Source organism: Ambystoma mexicanum, chromosome 8 (genome assembly GCF_040938575.1).
Source record: "Ambystoma mexicanum isolate Mex_15411 chromosome 8, UKY_AmexF1_1, whole genome shotgun sequence".
Lineage (NCBI taxonomy): Eukaryota > Metazoa > Chordata > Amphibia > Caudata > Ambystomatidae > Ambystoma > Ambystoma mexicanum.
In genome coordinates, this window is record NC_090929.1 from 593410547 (window position 1) to 593432657 (window position 22111).

The 22111-nt window shown below is 44.1% G+C and overlaps 1 protein-coding gene across 8 annotated transcripts in view; it reads left to right on the forward strand.

Annotated features, from left to right (window-relative positions):
- ESPN (espin) overlaps positions 1-22111 on the forward strand; it is a 1343653-nt gene that overhangs the window by 912825 nt on the left and 408717 nt on the right. For 7 of the 8 annotated variants that reach the window (XM_069610294.1, XM_069610295.1, XM_069610296.1 and 4 more), the window contains one exon: positions 9374-9535. The exons of the other annotated variant lie outside the window; for it this stretch is intronic. In XM_069610294.1, coding sequence (XP_069466395.1) covers positions 9374-9535 — 162 coding nt within the window. The remainder of the gene's footprint in view (positions 1-9373; positions 9536-22111) is intronic. 8 annotated transcript variants of the gene reach the window in all.

Here is a 22111-nt window from a genome sequence, read left to right on the forward strand (position 1 = left end):
CTGTTGTAATAGGACTTTTGTTTTAGGTCACCCTTTTTTTTCTCAAGTTTTTCCTTTTCATTATTTACACGATTTTCATAGTACTGAGCCATGTGCAGTACTTCTGATTGAGACGTCGCCTGCCAAGCGCTTTTCGGAAGACATAATCTGTAACTGGATGTCAGGCAGCAATCCACGTACAAATTTGTCGACAAACAGCCTTTTCCCTGACTTTGTGCCTAAGTCTTGTCCACTGAAATCTGAAAATACCTGCTCTAACCGAATGAAGAAATCAGTAGCACCCTCAGACTTTCCTTGGACACAGGCCGTAAGCTTGTCCCAAATGATTCTTTTTACGGAACTATAGTTTTTAATTTTACAATAATCCCATCAGGCAAAGTTAATATCACTTGAGGCGGTCGCTCGCCAGCTGGTCTTTCTCTGTCGAGCCTAACCATGTTATCCCATGTATCTCCTAACCCATGTACATCATCTACAGTCCTAATCTGTTTCAACAAATCAACTGGCAGGAGTACGGGAAATAATAAATCAATATCACTTAAGGTGAATACCGATGATTGTAAGACCAATCTATTTCTTTATAGAACCCGGTCGGATTCTTTCTTACATCGGGAATAGATTGCTTTATGGTGTTCACTTCCTGTCTTGAAAACGGGACGTGAACAAACTGTGATACGTAATGTGCAGGAATTTCCCCCCCGAGTATTTCTCGTGCAGCATCGGCCGCAATCTCAACTTTTGGGACAAATGTCGGAGGGACCTCTCTCATAGGCAACTGAGAAGTAGGTAGCTCCGAACGCTTACTAAGCAACAGAGCCAAATCAAGCGCTAAGGCAGTCGAAGAAGTATCAATCGAAAAGGCTCTCTTATAAACACTCAACAATTCTGCGGGACAACAAATCTTTCTTTTTTTCACACTCATTCTGCAGGTATTCTACCATAACCTGTATCACTTTCTTTTGCATTTCTAACGTATACTGACTATATGTGTCATATACTTCATCTGGAGTTATCGACATATCCGAAATCCATCTTATCGCATCCTTTGTACAAATTCGGGCTTCCTCACCTTTTAAATCACGGCGAGGAGAAAACCGTTTCTGTAAGAACATAATACCTAAACTATCACCATCTGCTTCCTCATTCTGTAACCCTTCCAACTCCTTCCTATACACAAAAATCTTCTCGACATGCTCATATACTTTCACCACGGTATCTCTGGACAACGCTAAGGTGTTCAAATCCCCTAACCCTTGTGGGAGATCTACATTGTTTAATCTATTCCACATTATACTCAAATGAATCCCTAATCCTTCAATAAAGACATTTTTCTCAGGAATGCCTTTTAAATTTTCGAGTGTGGAAAAAACATCAGCTTGTTCACCCTTCTCCATGCAATGTTTAGCCCAAGCAATCAATTCATTCTTTTTATCTGGGGACACAGTATTACGAGTCACAACCCTTGATCCTGCTCCCTGGTCTACTACAAGCGATGCAGAATCACTTGGAAGAGGAAGAGTAGGCACATTCTGAATATCAACAGGTGGAAGCAAGGGGGCAGGCAAAGGAGCGACGGCTGGAAGAACAACAGGAAGAACAACAGGGAGGACCAGAGGAACTATAGGAGGGGGAATAACAACGGGAAGGGGCAAAGCGCCAGGAGGAGGGACATACGGGGGTGGCACGGAGGCATTGGGCCTTCATTCATGCAAAAGTTTATTAATCAATTCATCTGACGTATGAAAATCTTTTGAAGGGTAAATTTTTTGAATGCCTAATTGAAACACTCTGTCCGTGTTCCTAACTGACTGCAATTGTTTATATTGATCATATAACCGTGCCTTTTCGACACTTGTCATATGTCGACGCATATGTTTCTCTCAAAGATTCTGTTTTCCAACTATGTAATGCATCAAATGCTGCAGGTCTAGCCGGGCCTCATTACACGGTAGGCGGTAAGGGTTTACCGGTACCGGTATTTTACCGGTACCGGTAAACCCTTACCGCCCTACTACGAGGTCCCTTTGCGGGTTGGGGAATTTAACGCCTGCTTTTTGCAGGCGTTAAAAACCAACCCGCAAAGGGACCAGGGAGCTAATTACGGTACTGCAATTTGCGGTGCCGTAATTAGCGCCTTCCCCATTCCCATAGAGCCCTATGGGGCAAAAATGGGAATGGGGAAAGGCAATGGGTGAAGGGGGAATTACCACCCCACCAACCTTGGAATAGGGCGGTAATTCCCCTTTCCACCAAGGCGGAGCCGGTATTTTACCGGCATGAACCATGGCGCTAATAGCACCTTGGTCCACCGTCATCCGTGTAATGAGGCCCAAAGACTCTAGATATTCTATATGAGGGATTTCAAAGCTACCATTGGTTGGTCACCGAAGATTAGAGTTATGTCTGGTCTGTCTGTGCCAAATGTCATTAAATGCTATACTACCAAAGCCTTTCTTACAGTACATAGTACATGCCGGCGACCCCTCCTGTGGTGCGGGTCGGCTATCTTCCAAAGATTGTCTGTCGCTGCGGAATAATGTCCTGAAGCAGGCAGACAATTTCCCAGGCATATCAGAGTTCTGGTGTTACCTGGTCAAATAATTGTGCTCGCGAAAACAATGCGCCAAATTCAAATTGCCAGGGTTAAATTAAGAATCGGGTCACGATTTACCTGACCAAAGGACTGGGAGGCCCGATCGGGTTACTAAGGACAATTCTAAGGACCCACGTGTCTGGTGATTTCGGCAAATTTACCCACCTCGATATATGGACCCTCGTCAAGACGTCGTCTCGGGCTACAGCTCACCGTTCAGGGATCGGATCGTGCTGTTCCGCCGAGGAATTCACTTCTCGTCCAGAGGGGCCATTTTGTTTGCACCGTCCGATCCCGGTCCGATAGCCGAGCCAACCTTCAACGAGACAAAGTCAATCTTGAGGGTCCCTATTCGGGCGCCATCTGTGGAATCAGAAAATACAATAATGAGGCTTTTACACCATGCAAAGAGAAATACACCAACACGGGCTTGTAAAGATTCCCAGAATCTTTATTGCAATTCTGTACAGTTTACAAAACAAAGTACACAAATAGCTATTTGGCCGTCAGTACATCACAGAGACCACCAACAGGGTTCAATGTGAGCAGTGAGCAGGATTTGCTAGCTGGACATCAGCGTATTTATACAGTTTCGTTATAACGATGTCCAGCCTCTTACAAGTTAATCATGTACTGGGCTAGGGTCACGCCAGGTTCGTTCCTAATTTATATATCTCGTGCATGCGAATTACTTTTTAATACATTTGCTAACAAACACTATTATTTTCTAGGTTTAAGTTTACACTCTTTACACATTGCTTTAATACAGATCATACAGATGTTTCACATATCGTGAATAGCGTTATTGTTCTTGTATACTTGTAGGTTAACATCGCCGATTCAAGTAATCCCCTGATCCCGAGGTCAACAAAGAACAAGGTCTACATGACCCTAACATGTAGCCTGAATGCAGGTTGGACATTAACTCTCCTACAGAGGTTGAAGATGTTAAAGCAAGAACAAGAGAACACAAGACGGCCATTTTAGGCCACAGGGTGACTTTGTACGATAAACTAAAATGGCGGCTTTAACCTAAAATGGAGGCTTGATTCACTTAAGGTCACAACCTTGCAATACGGATTTCCTCGCAAAGCGACTGGGCATAGGCCAACAAATACAATGAGGACGAAACAATATTATATCAGTTCTAACAGTTGGAGTTGTAAAAATGCACGTATATGAGCTTTTGATAGCAGTGGATGGAATCGGGCGCCTATATGAGAGTCGCATTGCCACCTGCACTGTCATGCCCTCTTCTACCCACGTTGTTGTGTGAGCTACATTTGTGTATAATAGGGACAGTCACCATAGATTGGATGGACTGGACATTCTGTGTGTCATATAAGAGCATACATAATATCAGCGCTTGGGGAAACTATTGGAGTCCTTCCTTCACATGTCCATAGGCACTTTTCCCTCGCCAGCATACAGTTAGAAATCTGCGCTTCCAGATCCAGGTATCAGGACATCTCCCACACACATTGGGCCTCATTACGACCCAGGCGGTAGCCATGCCATTATTAAGGGCACGACTGCCGCTGGTAATGATTTTTTACCGGCGTCAGAAAAGGGCAATAACCGGGTCATGTCGACCTTGGCGGACCCGGTAATTGCCCTTTTCAGGGTGCCGGTAAAAATTAATCCCCATTCCAATTTGAGCCCCATAGGGCTCAATGGGAATGGGCAGGATTCTAACAACGGGCCCGCTAAGGACGCATGGTTTTACCAGGCATCCTCAGCGGGACCCGCTAGCGGACCTCGTTATAGGGCGGCCCAGAATGTACGGTGCCGGTCCCTTACTGGCACCGTACATTCCGTACATTCCGTGGCCGCCTGGGTCGTAATGAGGCCCATTGCCCTGTCCTTTGCCCCCCCAGCCAAGATATTTTGGGATAAGCAGCGGCAGCACAGCCTGAACAGGCAGATGGCATGTAATTCCAGCGTTTGCATCTCTTTCCACTGGCCATGTTTCCCAGTGTCCATTTTTGGCTCCATGGTCCTACAAAATTGCATGTTGCTTCAGTACATGGAGACATACTTGCCTTCACTAACGTGTAGCTATGTATGAGCTATGAACACATCTCAACCTCCGCAATTCCTTCTCCAATCACACTACTATTACACACTTCACTTTCTGTACATTCATTCAATTATCGATGGTAAATAGCTATTGCTGCCTTAAAAACAGATCACATGATTATAGTGTAAATACAATCACAAATATTCCCCACAACTTTCAAAATTGCGTTCAGTATTTGTTGGCTTGTGCACATCATTCGACATGGTTCCTAACACGGAACTGTTATGGTCTCCGGAGGATAGCTCAGGGGCAACATGCTCGCTCTTGAAAGCAAGATGACACGGAGCAACGCAGGTTCGATCCCTTGCTTAGAACCCTCCGGGTAGTAAGCGTCTTATAAATAGCCCTTGTTTTGCTTGTACATCAATAACCCTGTATGTGCTATGAAAGTAGACATCATGGATGCTACAGTGTTAGGGGGGAAAATAGGGATTTCGTTTTTCGCTGAAGACACTGGTCTTGATTAGCCAGCCTCCCAATGGTCTCCAATGTGGTTTCAAAACCTTGAGGGATATGTTTGATGACCTGGGAACAGAAGCCAATGAATCAAAGACCAAAACAATGGTATGGTCAGGCGAAGAGACGAAAAGGTTGAGATTACGTCGTGGAAAGACCCATGTGGAGTCAGTAAGCTGTTCTGATTATCTTGGTTTTGGTGTCAGTAACAAAGGTGTGTCGGGCGAACATCCGGAGAAAAGTGACTTAACCCTTACTAGATGTGCTGGTGTCATAAAGCCATTTTGAAATCGATACAGAGGAAGGCCAACTGGTCCCACCTTAGAGGTTTGTTGTGTGCAAGCTCAGTCCACCTAACTGCATGGAGCAGACATGTGGGGTTTTACAAATGTAAACCAGCTAGAGAAAAGCAAAAGCAAACTTCTTAAATCGCTTTTCAAACTCCCAGCTAGCGCTCCTGGTTTCCCTCTTCAATGTATTTATTGTGCATTTATAAGGTGCTTATACATAAAGAAACTGTAATTCAAGGCGCCCAATTGGATCTTGGCATTGTTTATGGAGCAAAATGTAAGCCACTTTTATGCTATCATAAAATATGAAGCACCCGTTATTTAACCCTGTATTGTAGGGCCTTATAGGATGTTTTAATCCAGCAAGGTCCAATTCTACTCTCTTGGTTTAGCTATCTGCAAAATATGGCTTTTGGAATTTGGGCACACCAGAGTTATGGTACAATGCACAGTTCCCCAGTAGAGGACAGCTATCCTCGATATCGAAGTTACGGCACCCTATGAAGAATGGTATTATATGTGTATGATGGGTACAATCCGGCCAAGTGGCATCATTTTGAGTTATTAAATAGAAAATCCATTATTTGTCATGAACTTTATCTAGAAAGAATAGATGATGTTGGTGGAAGATGACTTTTTATGAAATCCTGCTTAGGGAGCCTACTGTTAACCAACTTTACAAGCAATTGAACACTAGCATCTGGTGACAGATGTAAGTTGTGTCCATCTCATTGGGAGGACATTATTATCCTTTGACTTCGATATGATGAGGTCTGAAAGACTTGGCTTTTTCCACAGTTTACGAATAATGCTATAAGATCAGTCCATGAGGCCCTGTCCTTCTGTTATCAATCCTCCTTGCAGGCGATCCCTAGATTTCTGTTGAAAGATTTAAGAATCAGGTTGAAGGATGACACTTCAGTTGCTGTTTCGATGTGTTTGGCTTTCCAGAGTGCTCCTCGTGCTCCTAGCATTACAAAGCATCGACATCAAAGTCATACTTTATGGATGATTTTTGTAAAGCGTTTTTTAATGATTGTATTTCATTTTGATTTTCATGGCCAGAATCTTTAGTAGTTATTGTGACTTTTTGATGACTCAGATAACCATGAGCTTGTTTAGTATTCACTTATTTCTTTGTTTACTTCAAACACCTGGCAGTTGATGGCTTGACATTTTAGTTTGATGTTTTTCATGTGATAACTGAGTATGCATATTATTTAATGTGTGTTTTTTATGGGCTTGATCCCGAAATAAAACTACAACAACAACACAATTGCAATTGTGGCATACTATTTACATATCTGTCCAGCCTACATCACTATTTCGTGACCACAATACATGCTGGAGAGGATCATTAGAAATGAACATTTTAACATTTCAAAATGAACCCATTTCCACATTTAGGATAATAAATGCATTTCATGTTTTAATCGTTTTTTTTTTTTTAGACTACCACCATTTTGTCTCTTGCAGTACCCTTCCTCCTTGTAAGAGGTGCACTCACATTGTAACCAATGATGTTATGCCATAGGTTACAATGCTTCTTCTGTGAGCACCAACGCAATGGGACAGTCGAAGAGAGATGGAGAGCGAGACAGAGAGACAGAGAGAGACAGAGAGAGATAGGAAGAAATAGTACATAAGAGGGGGAGAGAGGAAGGTACAGAGAGTCACTGGGGGGCGAAGGGCATAGGGAGAGGGAAACCACTGAGTGCACATTTACCAGGCTGCATTGACACAGAGAACCAGAGTGCATAGAGCCCTCTGTGTGAGGTATGGACATTGCTTTATGCACCATGAATCATGTTGGTGATTGCATGTGCCTTGCATGTATTGCACATGATGATTCGATGTAAGTGTATGGTACATTTGGTACTATGACATGTATATTGATATTTATATTTTATTTTTTATCGTGCTCGTACACAAGTGTTTCAGACAGGGGTGGACTGGCCTACATGGAACTCTAGAGATTTCCCAGTAGGCATCTGTACCCCACGTCTTTTTTGTGTGATATTTCAAAATGTTCGCATAGGAAAAGGGTTGGGCTAGCTGAAAATATGTTATATGGGCCACTTTAAACATTATTTCCAGGGCCTCTTTTCGTTCCCATTCCACCCCTGGTTTCAGAGCGCTACAAGGCACGGGAGGGGAACAAGGGAGTACAAAAACAACAATCTTACTAGGCCCAGTGATATTGAGAACGTGCAAGTGCATGGGAGAAGGAAAAGTGCATGGCTGGGGGAGTGGAAAGTGCTGAGCAAAGGAAAAAACAGATACATAATTAATAGTAGAAGCAACAAACAGTGCTAGTGAAGCCAGCAAGTGACATGTGAGTTATGTATTGCCATCATGGGTCATGGTGGGTGGGAAAGGTACATTGGCACATGATCATGCACATAGTTCAGTACATATATATTGTATCTACTCCAGCAAATACATTATGTCTTCTAATTCATGGCTCACCTGCTGTGAAGGAACTAGCTCCAACATCCTGCCTGAACCTCCCACAGCATCCCCATACTTGGTGGCCACTAAGCAGAATGCCAGCTCAGGCGGGCAAGGCTATATTTTCAAATGTTTGTTCTTTCAAGACTTGGCCTCTTTTCTGATACTAACTAAGAAAAAATATGAGTTCCTATAATGTCAGATTGCCTGATGCAGGTCATTCCTATAATGCCTGATGGGAGGGACTTCTGGTGCTTCATGAAAGGGTTTATAGATGGGCTCATACCTAAGCTGCCAATGTCATAGGGGGATACCTATTCTGCTTGATGTTCAAATGGAGACATCATACCTATATATCCCTGACAAGTGAGTTATCATACATATATTCTTCGATTTCAGAGGGATAATATTTAAAATACCTAATGCGCTGCCTTATCATACCTATGCTTCCGGATGCCTGAGATTTATACCCTTATTGCCTTATGAGGGATTATATCATAGTAACTGCCTGCTATTGGAAGTTTCTTAGATATATTACATGATGGGAGAGTTATCATACCTATACTGACTGAAGTCAGTGGTATCATAAATGTACTGCCTGAGATCCCTAATCTCTTTAGCTTTAACAAAGCTACAAACGCATGCGTTAAATTCTGATGACTAAGCCAGCATTTGAGTTGATCGTGCAAATCTACTGGTTCTAGATTTTTTTTCTCCCCGATGGCTTCCTTCTGTGGTGTATGTTTTTGTCCTGTTTCTTATGTGCACAGGCGTGTTGCGCGTTACAATAAATAAATACATTTAAATAAATGGGGGAGTTATCATATCTATGCTGCCCGCTATCAAAGATATCAGACTCATATTGTTTGATCGGCCAGTGTATATACCTATAGTGAATGATAGCAGAGGTATCATACCTATGTTGACTGATTAGGAAGGTATTCTACCTATACTGTCTATTGTTGGAGCTATCATTCTTATACTGCCTGACAGGTGAAGTAACTATATCTAAACTGGCTGATACCATACCTATACTAGCTCCTGTGCAGTTATCATACCAATAGTATCTGATATCAGAGCTATCATGCCTATATTGACTCAAGGGGTAGTTGTTATATATTGACTGATAGCGAATGTATCATACTGCTTGAAGGAGGGAGTTATACTTACACTGACCGATGTTGGCAGTAGAATACATATACAGCCTTTTGGGGGTGTTAGCTACCTAAACTGGTTGATGTCGGAGGTATTATGCATAAACTGCCTGATTGTGGTTCCACTTAACAGTCTAACATTTTGACACAACATGTTGACATATTTGCAAAAATTGATCAATGTAATACCTTAGAAACTTAAGGTGTGTATAAACACTATGGGGTGTGTAAGATTCATAAATGCAAAAATATACTTATTGTAACATTCTCAAAGATTGTAACTACATGTTTTCATTGAGTGTCTGACTAGACTGTTTAATTAAACAGCTTTAAAATTCGTCTTTTTTAGTTGGCTTCACGCGAAAACAGTCCAGAAGGACTTCGGCGGGCTGACTCCTGCAGGAAATCAAGAAACTTCAGCAAGCAGCCCAGCACTGGGGATTACTATAGATATCTAGGCCAGAACGCAGGCGAACAACCAGGGAGTAGAAAGATGGCACACAGTGAGGAGGTGAGCTTGGGCCCGTGCCCACACCAATATTTTACTAACCTAAAAATCACCCCAGGCATGAATGCTTGTATATCCCAATCATGGTTCCAGGAAATTATTTCTTCCATTGACCACTCTGTATCTGTGGGAAAGATGGGCGGCTTCCAGATGCATGCTGCACCAGCCTAGAGCCACATTTGCAGTGGTCTTTCTCAATCCACTGATAATGCATGTTCTATTTGATTCACCTTCCCACTGTCTGTATCTCTGATCAACTTCCTAATTTCAATCAAATCTTGTACCATCGATGTAAAATGTACCATTTCATAGCAAATTGACTTTGTTCTCATATTCACTGTTTTAAGTCCTTTATTTTATTATCTATTAGTACCCAGCGAGGGGGTGTGGGTGGTGGCCTCCCAGCCAATGAGGAAGCTCAGAACGAGGTCATTACAACACGGCAAAGCCCCTGTTCTGAGCCTCCTCGGAATGGGAGGCACCATCGTCCATCACAGGGAATCAGATAAGTGTGCTCCCCCGCGTCCCCTTCTCCCTCCCCCTTTTTACACATGTTCAATCCCTCATCCCCGCCCCACTTACCTGTTGGTGCCTTGTCCCTAGCTGGCCCTGGGAACACTAGTGTTCCTGGCATGTCCCCATCAAGGCAATGGCTGCCATGGGATGGGAGAAGGGACTGCATGTAGTTCCCTTCTCCCGGATCCATGGTGGCCATTTTGATTTGTAGTTTTTTTATTAGGTTGATAAATGGCAAACACGCTGTTTCTTAACTTGAGAAAAACACTTTTTAGGTACCCGTTAGTACATGCCAGGGTACTAATAGCAAAATAACCCTTTCAGGGGGGGCATTTTCAGTCAGGGAATGCCCTGGGACAATATAACCCTGGCAGGTGAGGGCGTTACCGGTGAGGCAATGCCCCAGGGCAAGGGGAAGAGTCTGTTACATGGCAGGCTTTCCAGGACTTATTGGGACAATTCACAAAGAAATGACAAGGAGGAACTCTAAGTTACTTCTGCAGAGAGACTTTTTGATTCACAAAGAATATACCTGTGTTTCTCCTGGTTGACTCTTCTCTTTCCTGTAGTAAGTGAGGATAAAGTCAGAGATACTAACACAGACCTCTTTGTGAATGAGCCCCATGTGTCTCATCCTTGCATGCCTCTCAGAATTACTGGCCTGATATGAAAATGCGGACTTTCTCTGGGGGCAAGTTGACCCCACTGTTTATCTTTCACTGCTGAGTTAGCATATGGTTCCTTTTTTTTCATTTTTGTTGCTTTTTCTTTTCTGTTTTATTTTTATGAATTCATTTCAGTTTCTCTTCTTGTGTAGAATTCATGTTGGACTTAAATGTTTTTCGTTTGTTTAAATATCCATTTCAGTCACCATTGTTCTATTATCCAGCAATTCTGCCGAGTGGTTTGTTGCTGTCAGTCTTGTTTTAGACACTTTTAAACATTTATAACATTAAGATATGTTTGTTTTAATGTGTCGAATATGTTTTAACTGTTACTTTTTCTTGGAACAAAGCTTTGCTAATTTATTTCAATGTTGTTGTTTTGCACAGCACCAACTGCGAACAGAGTTGCTCTGTAGTGCCATTTGTTTAGCAAAACATAATAGGATTAGCATTGTCGATATAATGCCTGACAGAATTGAATTATAAGACAGAATGTATTAACACGCTGCAATGTCGAGGAGTTAACATGTAAGAAAAGTAGTTGTGGTGTAAGCACATCGGGACCAGTGGTAACGGAAATGCCCTCACACGACCCTTCACCTCTGATGACATCACAGGAAGAGATGTAATTTAACCCTGCCCCCAAGTGACATCACAGGAAGTGATGGCACACAACCTTTCTCCTCTTTACAAAAGAGGAAGTGGCATCACGTAGCATTGTTCCCCAGTACACTATGAACAATATGGTAACAATATCACTGTAATATGATATACATTTCATCACCATATGTAGCATTAACATTAGTGTGTACAGTCCCATATTACCAAGATCTTTTAGGTGTGTGAACACCAAATGAGATGGTACCATGTTCCCTGCCCAGTGGACCTTTACAAATATCTACTGGCTACTGGTTGCAGCCAGTTCAAAAAAGGGTAGCAAGGGAGACAGTAGGTGTTGCAGCTGCGACCCCCAAATGATGTGCCTGATCAGGACTGGTTTACAAGTAATCACATTGTTTGGGCAACATTTACAACCTGTGCAAATTAGGCCCATGTCATATGTCAACTTTCACCTAAAAAGAGGTTCAAAAAGGTCAACAGTGAACCTGGGAGTACATTTTGGCCCGGAGGGGGTGGGGGGAGCGTAAGTTGTTACTTAGTCAGAAACGAGGGTCCCCAATGCCTCCTTTGGCTGTGATCTGGCGAACCAGAATTGTGACTGAGCTACTTAAGCCAGTCTTTGGTGAAAAAGAACATTTCTTTCACGTCTAGACGTAAATTGAGCAACCAGAGGTTTCTGCAGAAAGTAGGACTTTTTGTGAATACTTTCTATTTTGCACCTTTCGGGGTATGCACTTCCTTACAAGTGAAAAACTCCTTGGCGGACCCATTCCAGATTATTGGCTGATTTTGATGTATTAATTAGATCTGTGAATGTTTCATAGTGTCCTGACGCAAAGTGCAACAACATCTTCCATTTGCTCTAAGTCTTAAATCCACAGGAGTGACAGATATTATTTTAAGAATAACATGTACATTTTTGTGACTCACATTTAACATTTTTCCATAAAACCTACACCATCATGTACTGCCTCTGACATCACCCATTGTGCTAATTAAGATGGAAAATAGCCTTTTGAAAATACTCCATGCATTGCATTTGGGCTTAGTTTTGTGCTGGCCCTTAAAACAAAAGCAAAACTGAGCATAAGCTTTTGGCGTACTTCTGTTTTTCCTTAGCTATTTTTGTTTCGCATAGCTCTTGGTAGTTCTGCGTATGTGTATGTCACATGTGATGTCATGTGTGAGTTCATGAGCAGTACATGGCAGTGGGCGAGTGCGGTTGCCTTAGGAACCCCAACCGGCACTTTTCTTAGTTTTTTATGTTTTACTCTGCGACTATAAAGTCTTTCAAATAAAGACGTTCAACTGAATTTCCAAGATTTTCATTTATAGTGAGTTTAATTCTCACTTTACTCCTCATTCTTTTTCAGGTATTTCTTTTGTTTTCAACTGATATGCCCCAATATGCCAACAGTGCTGACTGTCCCTGTGTCAGGGTTCTTGGGTACAGCAAACATACACAGATTGCCTACTTGGCATGGCCTGGAGCCACGCCTAGAGGACACTGTGCCCGAAGCCCTGTGCATTGTAAGTGCACTCAAGGCTTGACATGGCCTGCAGATTCACCCAGTAGACATTGTCCTCGTAGACACTGTAACCTGAACACAGTGACAATACCCACAGTTCCCACAGGGCATAATCGAATGGCTTCAAAATGACCGCGTATACTGATCCTCTGTGAAGTTTGCCCAAGAAATCCTGGATCTGCCATATTATGAGGTGACTGTAACCACTGAAAAACGAGGAGGTGCTGTCTGAATGGGCTGGAAGAACCCGATGAACATTTGGGGAAGATTGGGCTTAAGATAGCGAAGTTACATGATACAACGGGAGCTGGACCCGACAAAGAGGAGGAGCTGCAACAGGCCCATGACGAAACCCGGTCCCGAGGCAGAGAAGCGCCACATTGAGGCTCTACCGCCTTCCATACTTCCTGCGATTCACACAGGTCGGGTACCGTGTGGTCTGTGAGCTGAGTCTGAGTCGGATTGGAGTGGCGGCATTCATTGCCCTGAGAGTGACCGGAATGCTGCGCTGGTAATCTTGTGTGGGTCAGAGCGCTAATGAGGCCTCCGCGATGCAGTGATGACAATGGGAGGCCTAGGCAGAGCGTACACAGCGAGCTCATTGGTTCCATTAGCCCTGGAGTTGGTCCCTTGCTCCCATCTCTGCAGAGCGGGACAACATCTAGACTTGCAATTTGGTGGCAGGATTGGCATATCAACGGGCGACGGCTGCTACTGTGACTGTGGAGGTGTTAAACCCTGCAGCAGCGACTCAATGAGTGGCCCAGGACTGATGTGCTGACCGGCCTCCTGGAGCTGTTTCACGTGAAAGAGCGGCGTCAAATGTGTGGATCGAGCTGTTGCTGACAGAGAACCTTGCCTTGCTGTTCCCGTTTCTGCCGCAGGATGCCCAATGGCACCCAACAAGGAGGAGATGGCCTACTTGAGGAGAGGGGGACACAGCCATCTGTGGTTTGCTACGGCTCGGGGGCCGCATGGGCTGTGTGTATTACAGGGTGCAGTTCTTCGCCTCCTGGATCCCAGAGCTCCTTGAGCACCTGTCTCCTAGGCGGAACTGCATGTTCAGTATGCCCCCTCCTGATGTGGTATATAAGGCATCTGGTTGATTTCTGCTCTGTGGAGCGAAGTTAGGGGGAGTAGACCCTAAAACTACCCAGCACTTCTCTTCAGGATCATACCCCTCAGGCCCGGTCTATGGTCGGGTCAACAATCAGGATGACCCTCGAAGGTGAGTTCTGTGCATTGGGCCTTGCTTCTTGGCCTATAAATCTCCCCAGGAGTGGTTAGTGAGGGGTCCTGCTCATCTGATGAAGGCTTGGGTGTCTGATAGCAGAGAGTTTCTGGTGCTTCTTTCATATGGAACGTTGCTCAGCAAATTGAGCAGTGAAGTTGGGCATAGATCCTCAGATCCAGGGTCAGGTTTGTGGATGGCTGGGCTGTGAAGGCTGGTATACCCATGGAAGGCACCAGGGAGGTCGCCTACCTGTTCTTGGTGACTGGTTACAGTCTACGTGGGGAGCCAAAGGCAGAGTGAGCAAGGCAGAAATGTCCCAGGACTGTGGTGAATAGAGGAACGCTCTGGGTGAAGGACTGGGCGGTTCCAGAGTGGAAACTTTAAGCTGCCATAACATTGCAATCCCATGAAGTGCTTTGTGACTGGTATTTTAAGGCACTTTCCTCATATTCCGTAGAAGGGTTCATCCCACCTGAGTCACCTTCCTTCCTCCTCTGCTGCTGGTTTAGCACAACACCCCGTTCGGTTACCTGTGTGACATTGTGCACCTGATTTGTCTGTGCCTGTTTTGCTGCTAGGCTGCCTACTGAGTTAATTGTGTATTGTGCAGTTTCTCTGTCGCTCTCTCTCTGCACCTACTTCCATGGTGCTCTCCATCTCCCCTATTTATTGTAACTGCTACTCTATCACCTATACTATCTCTCTTTCAAAGCCTGGAAGGAAAAAGTTCAAGAAAGATCTCCTGGTCTCCAACCCAGGTCTGTCCATCACTGACAACTAGGTCAACGCTACTTCCAGGCAGACTGTCACAGACATCCTCTTTGTCTCTCCCTCTCCGGACCTTTGGACTCCCCATATGGCCTCAGTCCTCTCCCCATATGATCTCAGTCCTCTCCCCTTTCTCTTCTTTGTCCATTAATGGTGGAACCAGATGAGAAGTACTCTTGTCTCACTTCCCACCATCTAGGTGCATAAATAATGTCTACCAGAATTGTGCAGTCATGGCCTAGGGATCTCAGCCCAACCTCCTCCTTCTTGATGGGCATCTTCTGTTGCTCATCAACTTCCGCCATTCTCTTGCCACTCCACCTTCTGCCACCCACCTGGCCCCTCGCCACCGCCAACAGGTGTACCACATTCCTGTACGCATCCTTGGAAGACCTTCAAAGGTGGTTACCAGCTTCACTTAGCTACCCTCAACTCTTGTTCTGCAGTTAAACACTCCTCTGGCATCTATCACCTCCTTCAAGACTTTAACCTTGACAGCTTTGCTCCCACTGAGATGTGGTTCACTGCCAGCTATGTTACTGTTTTTGACACACTCCTCTCTGAGAACTACAAGATCCTCTCTAAGCCCAGGTGTAACCTTTCTGGAGGTGGCATGGCCCTGATCTTCTCTGAATGGCTCCTTGCTACCATCATACCCACTCAGTCCTACTCTTCCTTCAAATGCCTTGTCTGTTGGCTTGGTGTCTCTCCTATCCTCTCGCTGACTCGCGCCATCATCTACAGGACCGCTGGTCCTGTCACCTTCTTCCTTTCGGAGTGGTCTGATCTCACCACTTCTCTCCTGGCCTCTACCTACAAGCGTCTCCTCCTCGGAGACTTCAATATTTACCTTGACTCTCCTGATGCAGCCACTGGACTCTTCTGCAGCATCTGGGACTCTCTCTCCCTCACCATTCTTCCCTCTGGTCCAAACCACCCAGCCGTACACACCTTGGATGCTCTTATCTCAGCAGACATCCCATCTCCAACCCCCTTACCACACCTCTCTACTGGTTTGATCACGCTCTCCCGTCCTCTCATCTGGATCTCTTGGGTCCCCCAGCTAAGCCTCTGCCCACATTGCCAGTTTAATTCTCTGTCATTCAACCGATGAAGCGAGTATCAGTTGCTGCTTTTGCTGCCACTTTCATTCCCCCTCCCACTCCAGCCACTGACTCTCACACTGGCACAGCCCTTGCTAACCTTCACGTTGCCATCTCTAACACCGTGGACATCCTTGCCCCTGTCTTGAGGATTCACATGAAGCCTGCCTCCAAGCGCAACTCCTGTTTGACTCCGACCTAGCCTCTCTGAAATGCAAGTGCAGAGTTGCTAAACGGAAGTGGCTGGCTTCAAGCACATCCACTGACAGACTGGCCTGCCGCCTGCTCCAAAAAGAATACAGATTCTCCATATGCTCGAAGAAGATAGCCCACATCCAAGCCCGCATCTCTGAGGCCACTAATAACGTGGCTGAACTGTTTAAAATCTGAAAGGAACTCATCAATCCTACTGCAGTCTCCACTTCTCCTTTGCGATCCCAGGAACGCTGCACTGCACTGGCCTCCCACTTCACAAAAAAAATTCCTCTACTCCCCTCCCTCCTTCCTCACCTGCTTTCAAGCCTACCTTGGGCCCCCTCTCTTCTCCACCCCACTGTCCTCCTTCTTGCGCATAGGACCAGATGAGGTCCTTCACCTTGTCATCTCCAACACCGTGGACATCATTGCCCCAGTCAGGAGGATTCACATGAAGCCTGCCTCCATGTGCAACTCCTGGTTGACTCCAACCTAGCCTCTCTGAAATGCAAGTGCAGAGTTGCTGACCGGTAGTGGCTGGCTTCAAGCACATCCATTGACAGACTGGCCTGCCACCTGCTCCAAAGACAATACAGACTCTCCATCTGCTGGAAGAAGATGGCCCACATCCAAGCCCGTATCTCTGGGGCCACCAACACCATGGCGGAACTGTTTGAAATCTGCAAGGAACTCATCAATCCTACTGCAGTCTCCACATCTCCTCTGCCATCCCAGGACATCTGCACTGCAATGGCCTCCCACTTCACATAAAACAACTCAGAACATCCTGTCCTCACTTTCCTCTACTCCCCTCCCTCCTTCCTCACCTGCTCTCAAGCCTCCCTTGCTTGGGCCCTTTATATTCTCCACCCCACTGTCCTCCTTCTCGTGCATAGCACCAGAAGAGGTCTTTAAACAAGTCCGCCCCATCCATGAAAGTCTTCTCCAAACAGGTGCTCCCCTGCTCCTCCAGAACTATCAACAACATTGCCTCCCTTGCTCTAGCCTTGGCGGATTGCTGCAATCACTCCTTTGTCACTGGCTCCTTCCCACTTCCCCTCAAGCGCTCCCTTGTGAGTCCTCTCCTTAAAAATCCTTCTGCTGACCCTTCTTGCCCTGCTAACTACCGCCCTATCTCAATTACCCCCTTTGTGGGCAAACTCTTGGAGAAGTTGATCATCTCCCATCTGATCCACCACTCTGAATCTGTTGGTTGTCTTTACAACCACTCGTCTGGCTTCAGAGCAGCCAGAGGGACAGAAACTGATCTCCTGAACACCAGTGAAGACTTGCTCTTAAGCAGAAAGTGTCAAATTAATGCAGATAAATACATTTGAACACTTGATGAAAAAGTGCAAAGGATTTGTTCGTCACCTGTGCACATGAAAATGTTGCAATAAACTGGGTGCATGTAATGAGCACTTGGGAAAGGGATTGAAAAAGTATGTTTTTCAGCCTCTAGTTACAGAATGTGGCACACCTTCCCAGCTAAACGCTTTGCCCATTGTGGTTTAAAACAGGAATATAATTATGTACCTGTATTTAATATGGGGAAGGGGTTGTATGTGATTTGTAACATTGGGTGTATGAAAAACAGCAAGGTTGAGTTTCAGAATGCTATCTCTCAGGGACAGTAATGCTGCTACCCCTCACTCCCCAGCATTGCCCCCACTTTAGTAAGAGTTCAGCTTGTCTTGCTTCGCTTTACCTTTGAAGAACATTGAAAAGCTAAATATAGTAGTCAAGCCCACTGTCAAAAAAGCATGCCTTATCCCAGCATCTGGTATTAAAAGGTAATGATGACAATTTCACCCATTTCATTCACAAAATCATGAATTACCCTTTTACCTCCAGCCAGTCCCCTTTGTCTTTTAAACATGAGATAATCCACCCACTGTTTCAACAATATATATAAGATTAAAAGACTATTCTTTTACCCTTAGAAAACGCTGTCTCCCTATTTCCATGTCCTTGATTCCTTGTAGCCGAGTTTTAAACCCAACAAGCAATTCTGTTCCCATCATTGTTTGGAATCATTTTCTATTGTTGTGGTTGCTGGAAAGTGTTTCATTTCCTGACATGTAGATCTCTTTGTAATGTTAAAGCTATCGCCTGAAAGAGTAGACCTTGTGACCAGTTGTTCAGGCATTATTCTTAAGTGGTTTGAGTGTTTGCTCTTGTAGAACTTAAATGCCCAGCTTTGCTGATTCTCATGAACTGCAACACCCCTTTCTGTGGTGTCCTCCAGGATCATACATCGACTCTCCATTTCAGGATCTGTCTTCATTCCTTGCTTAACCTCATTCGCCACTTCAACATCCTATTCCAGCTGTATGCTGATGATACCTTAATCTACTGATATCTGTGTGTGGCAAATCCAATATGTCCAACATAGTGCGTGTTTAAATGCGTCTAGTATCAGATGACATCCGCTTGATTTGAGTTTAACAAAGCTTCCATGCACTTAACATCTTCTTTCTCAAATGTCCCACTTTTAGTGGTTTAAGGTACCCACTTTCCAAAGAAACCAATTTGAAATCTCAGAGTTCTAATTAACTCTAAGTGTATTATCGATCCACGGCTAGATGCTGTGGTTAAAGCCAGGCCATTCCAGCTAAACTCCTGATGTATTGCACTCTTCATTCCTCAGCCTGAAAGTTATAGCTATTGCGCAACTGATCAGCCCTGGTGTAAAATCAGACAATGGGCCTCATTACGACTTTGGAGGCAGCCATGGTGCTACTAGGGCAACCTACAACAAATTGGCCCTGACCCTGAACATTTATCGTACAGTCATTTGCAGATTATCAACATGTATCCTAGTTGGATACGATTGCCCACATGTTTTGTTTCATTGTGAGGAGTAACCGCAAATATATGTATAAAGACAATGTACATGCACAAAAAGTCAAGGACCTCTAGATGAATTTGTAAGGAATTACTGAATTACTGATTTCACCATCCTTTCAATTACCCCCCCCCCCCATAAGGCAAAGATCATTTGAGAATCAAGTTTAAAGAATTGCCTTTCACTGTTCAAAAGCTCCCAGAAGACCTAATATATTAGACTCTTGCAGCACCAACTAGTTATGCCAGGAAACCTCCCTTGCTTGATAATCTGCAGATAGATGGTGACCAGCGCTTATTAAACTAATTGCTCTACTTTTGTAGGATAGAGTCAGTTATCTTGAGAAACAGCAACTTGATATTATTTTCCGCTTCGCCTCATTTTGTCAACTTAGTAGCCCCTTCAAAGCATACATGTTCGATGTATTCCGCACTCACTAAGCGTTTGCTGAAGATGACACAATATTTCATCTCCAGAAAATGGATTTGTTTTATAAACTGTACATGTTTGGTAAGTGTGAATCATCTGTTTGGTGTAGTGGTGTGTTAAGTAAAGCACCAGTCAGTTTGCAGAGCCTCTAAACACCTGCTTGGACCCATCAGCACGCTTATTCACTAAGGCTTTTCTCGCATTGTGTGTCCGATGAGCAACCCTTTGTGAATCATGCCCTAAGCTAGTGTATCAGAGGCACACACCAATGGGCCCATATGGAATACGATCGCTGAGAGGCTCAAACTTTGCAGTTTTGTTCCTGAACGTTTCTCTTTGACTCAGTGTGTGTTGACTGCTGCCTGCTAAATTATTTAGCACATGACTCATCCAGTTACCCATTGTTTCTACCTCTGCTTACTTGGTAACAGGACACCCCCGCATCCAGGCCACTGCCATAAAACCAGATTGCAGATTACAGTAAAATGTACCACCGCCTAGCCTCTGATTCTGTATTCATGTTTTAGAAATTGACTTTAGCTCTGGAGAATTCTTTGCACGAAAACTAAAATGGAATTTTGAAGCGCAGATTTAGCCGGAATGCTGAAAATACAGGAGGAGCTAGTATTGCATTTTGTGCATGCCCGGATGCTTTTAGCACATGCGCAATTGTGTCCAGTGGAAATTCTGTTAGCGGTAGCTTTAAAACAACTGTGTTTGTGCGAATCATGTTTGCGCATGAGGAAGCTGCATTTGCACCCCCTTGATTTCTCAGTGATCTGGCCCCAGAAGATTCATGTGTGAGCATTTTTTGGAAACAACAGTTTCTGCTTTTGGATTGGCAGCGGCAAACTGAAACTGGCCTATATGGCAATGCCCGAACCAGATACACACAATGCTAGTGTGGGCTCGTTTTTTTGGTCAAAGCGGGCTACTTTTTTGGGCCATCTGGGCCAGTTTGGTGAGTTGCTTCCCCATGCGGCTAGTGGTTTTGACCAGTATTACTGAATACATATTCTTTAAAATGCACAATTTGCAACACATTTGATCAAAAACCTCCCCTTTGTGTACTACTCTGTCCGTCACAAAAGGATTAGTTGCGATTTGCAACTGTGTGCCACTTTTTCATTGGTGCCCGAGACATTTAAATGCCCCTGTCTGACCCTAGGCAGCAGTAAGGTTTGTGTCAGTTGTGCCATGACATTCCCACGTAGTCACCCCATTTTCTAGCTTTTGCCATCATAGGGCCAGATAGCAACCACAGTTTCCAGTGATTGACGGGCGAGATCTCTCTGAGGGAATGGGCAGGTGGCGGCAATACAAACAAATGTGAGGGTGTCTGGGTATCCATGGGTATAATTTTAGGTGGGACAGGGGTGTTTATCCCCCCCAACTTTCATGGCACACCATTTTGTGCCCATTCATTTGGCTGTGGCACCTTTTCTTCGGATGTCATGTCCCACCCAACATTTTCAGCAAAGTTACTCCACTGTATGATTGCTATATATGTAAGATAATCCCACATATAAGGGTGCTGCCCACATAAATCAACCCTGAAATGCTCCAAAAGTGCATCCATGTTACGTGTGAAAAGCACATTTGATAATCTTTCGTCTCTGATATGGGCAAACTCACAGTTAGCAAGTTCCGATCTTGGCACACCTGACTCAGCCCTTCATCCTTTTGAAATCAATGAATTTAGTGTCACTAAACTGGATAATACTGTCAATCATCAGATCACTTAGAATTGGGAGGAATCCAACATTAAGTGCTATTTCTTATTATAAGTGCAGTATGCCACCACATGTGATGGTGCAGCGACCAATGGTAAGTGCAGCCTCAAATACCCTCAAAAGACTGCCACAGGGGTAGCATAGTCAGAACATATAAGCTATATGCTCGCTATTCACGTGCTGCTAGCTTGTGCCAAATGCAAAATTGGAATGGGGAACATCTTTTGATAAATGCAAAACTATGAATAGAGCCCTCTGAGGCCTTGCTTTCCCGGTAGAAGCCTCTCATGACTTATACAAATTCATATAAACATTTACTTTCAAATGTGATAGTATGCATAGAAACAGAGGAAAGACAATTTCTATAGGATCAAGTAAAGTTTGAAATAAATGATTGCCAGAAATTGAAAAATAAGTTTGTGCCTCCTGCAGGAAAAGGAAAGACATGTTTTCATTTATACTAAATCACTGTATTGGTCCTGTTGAACAAAGTACATTTTCATGTCTAACAAAACCAGGAAGCTCCTTTAAAAGGGACAGTCCTTCACCTACAGGGCCCTCAATGTTATTGTAGAAGAGTTTATAAATAGTCATTTTCAACACTTAACATATATACATATATATGTTCAAGGAAAAAACTTTAGTTGCAGTTATGTTAAAATGAGAAGGTAAGAAGAAAGTGGACAAGACAAAATAGCTTGGACGTTTAAAAAAAGTAATGAACACCAGAGAAATAACCTGAGAGAAGAAATATTCCATTAAATATGCTGGAAAATTATAAAAGATGCTCACCTTTTAAACACAGTCATTTGTAGTGAAATATTGCATAGAAAACAAAATCCCAATATGAAACAAGCACTTGTGGTCTTGTGGGTAAGCGTCTGCATTGGGAACATGACAACCTGAATAAAATCCTGGAACCCAAATACTTGTGCAAC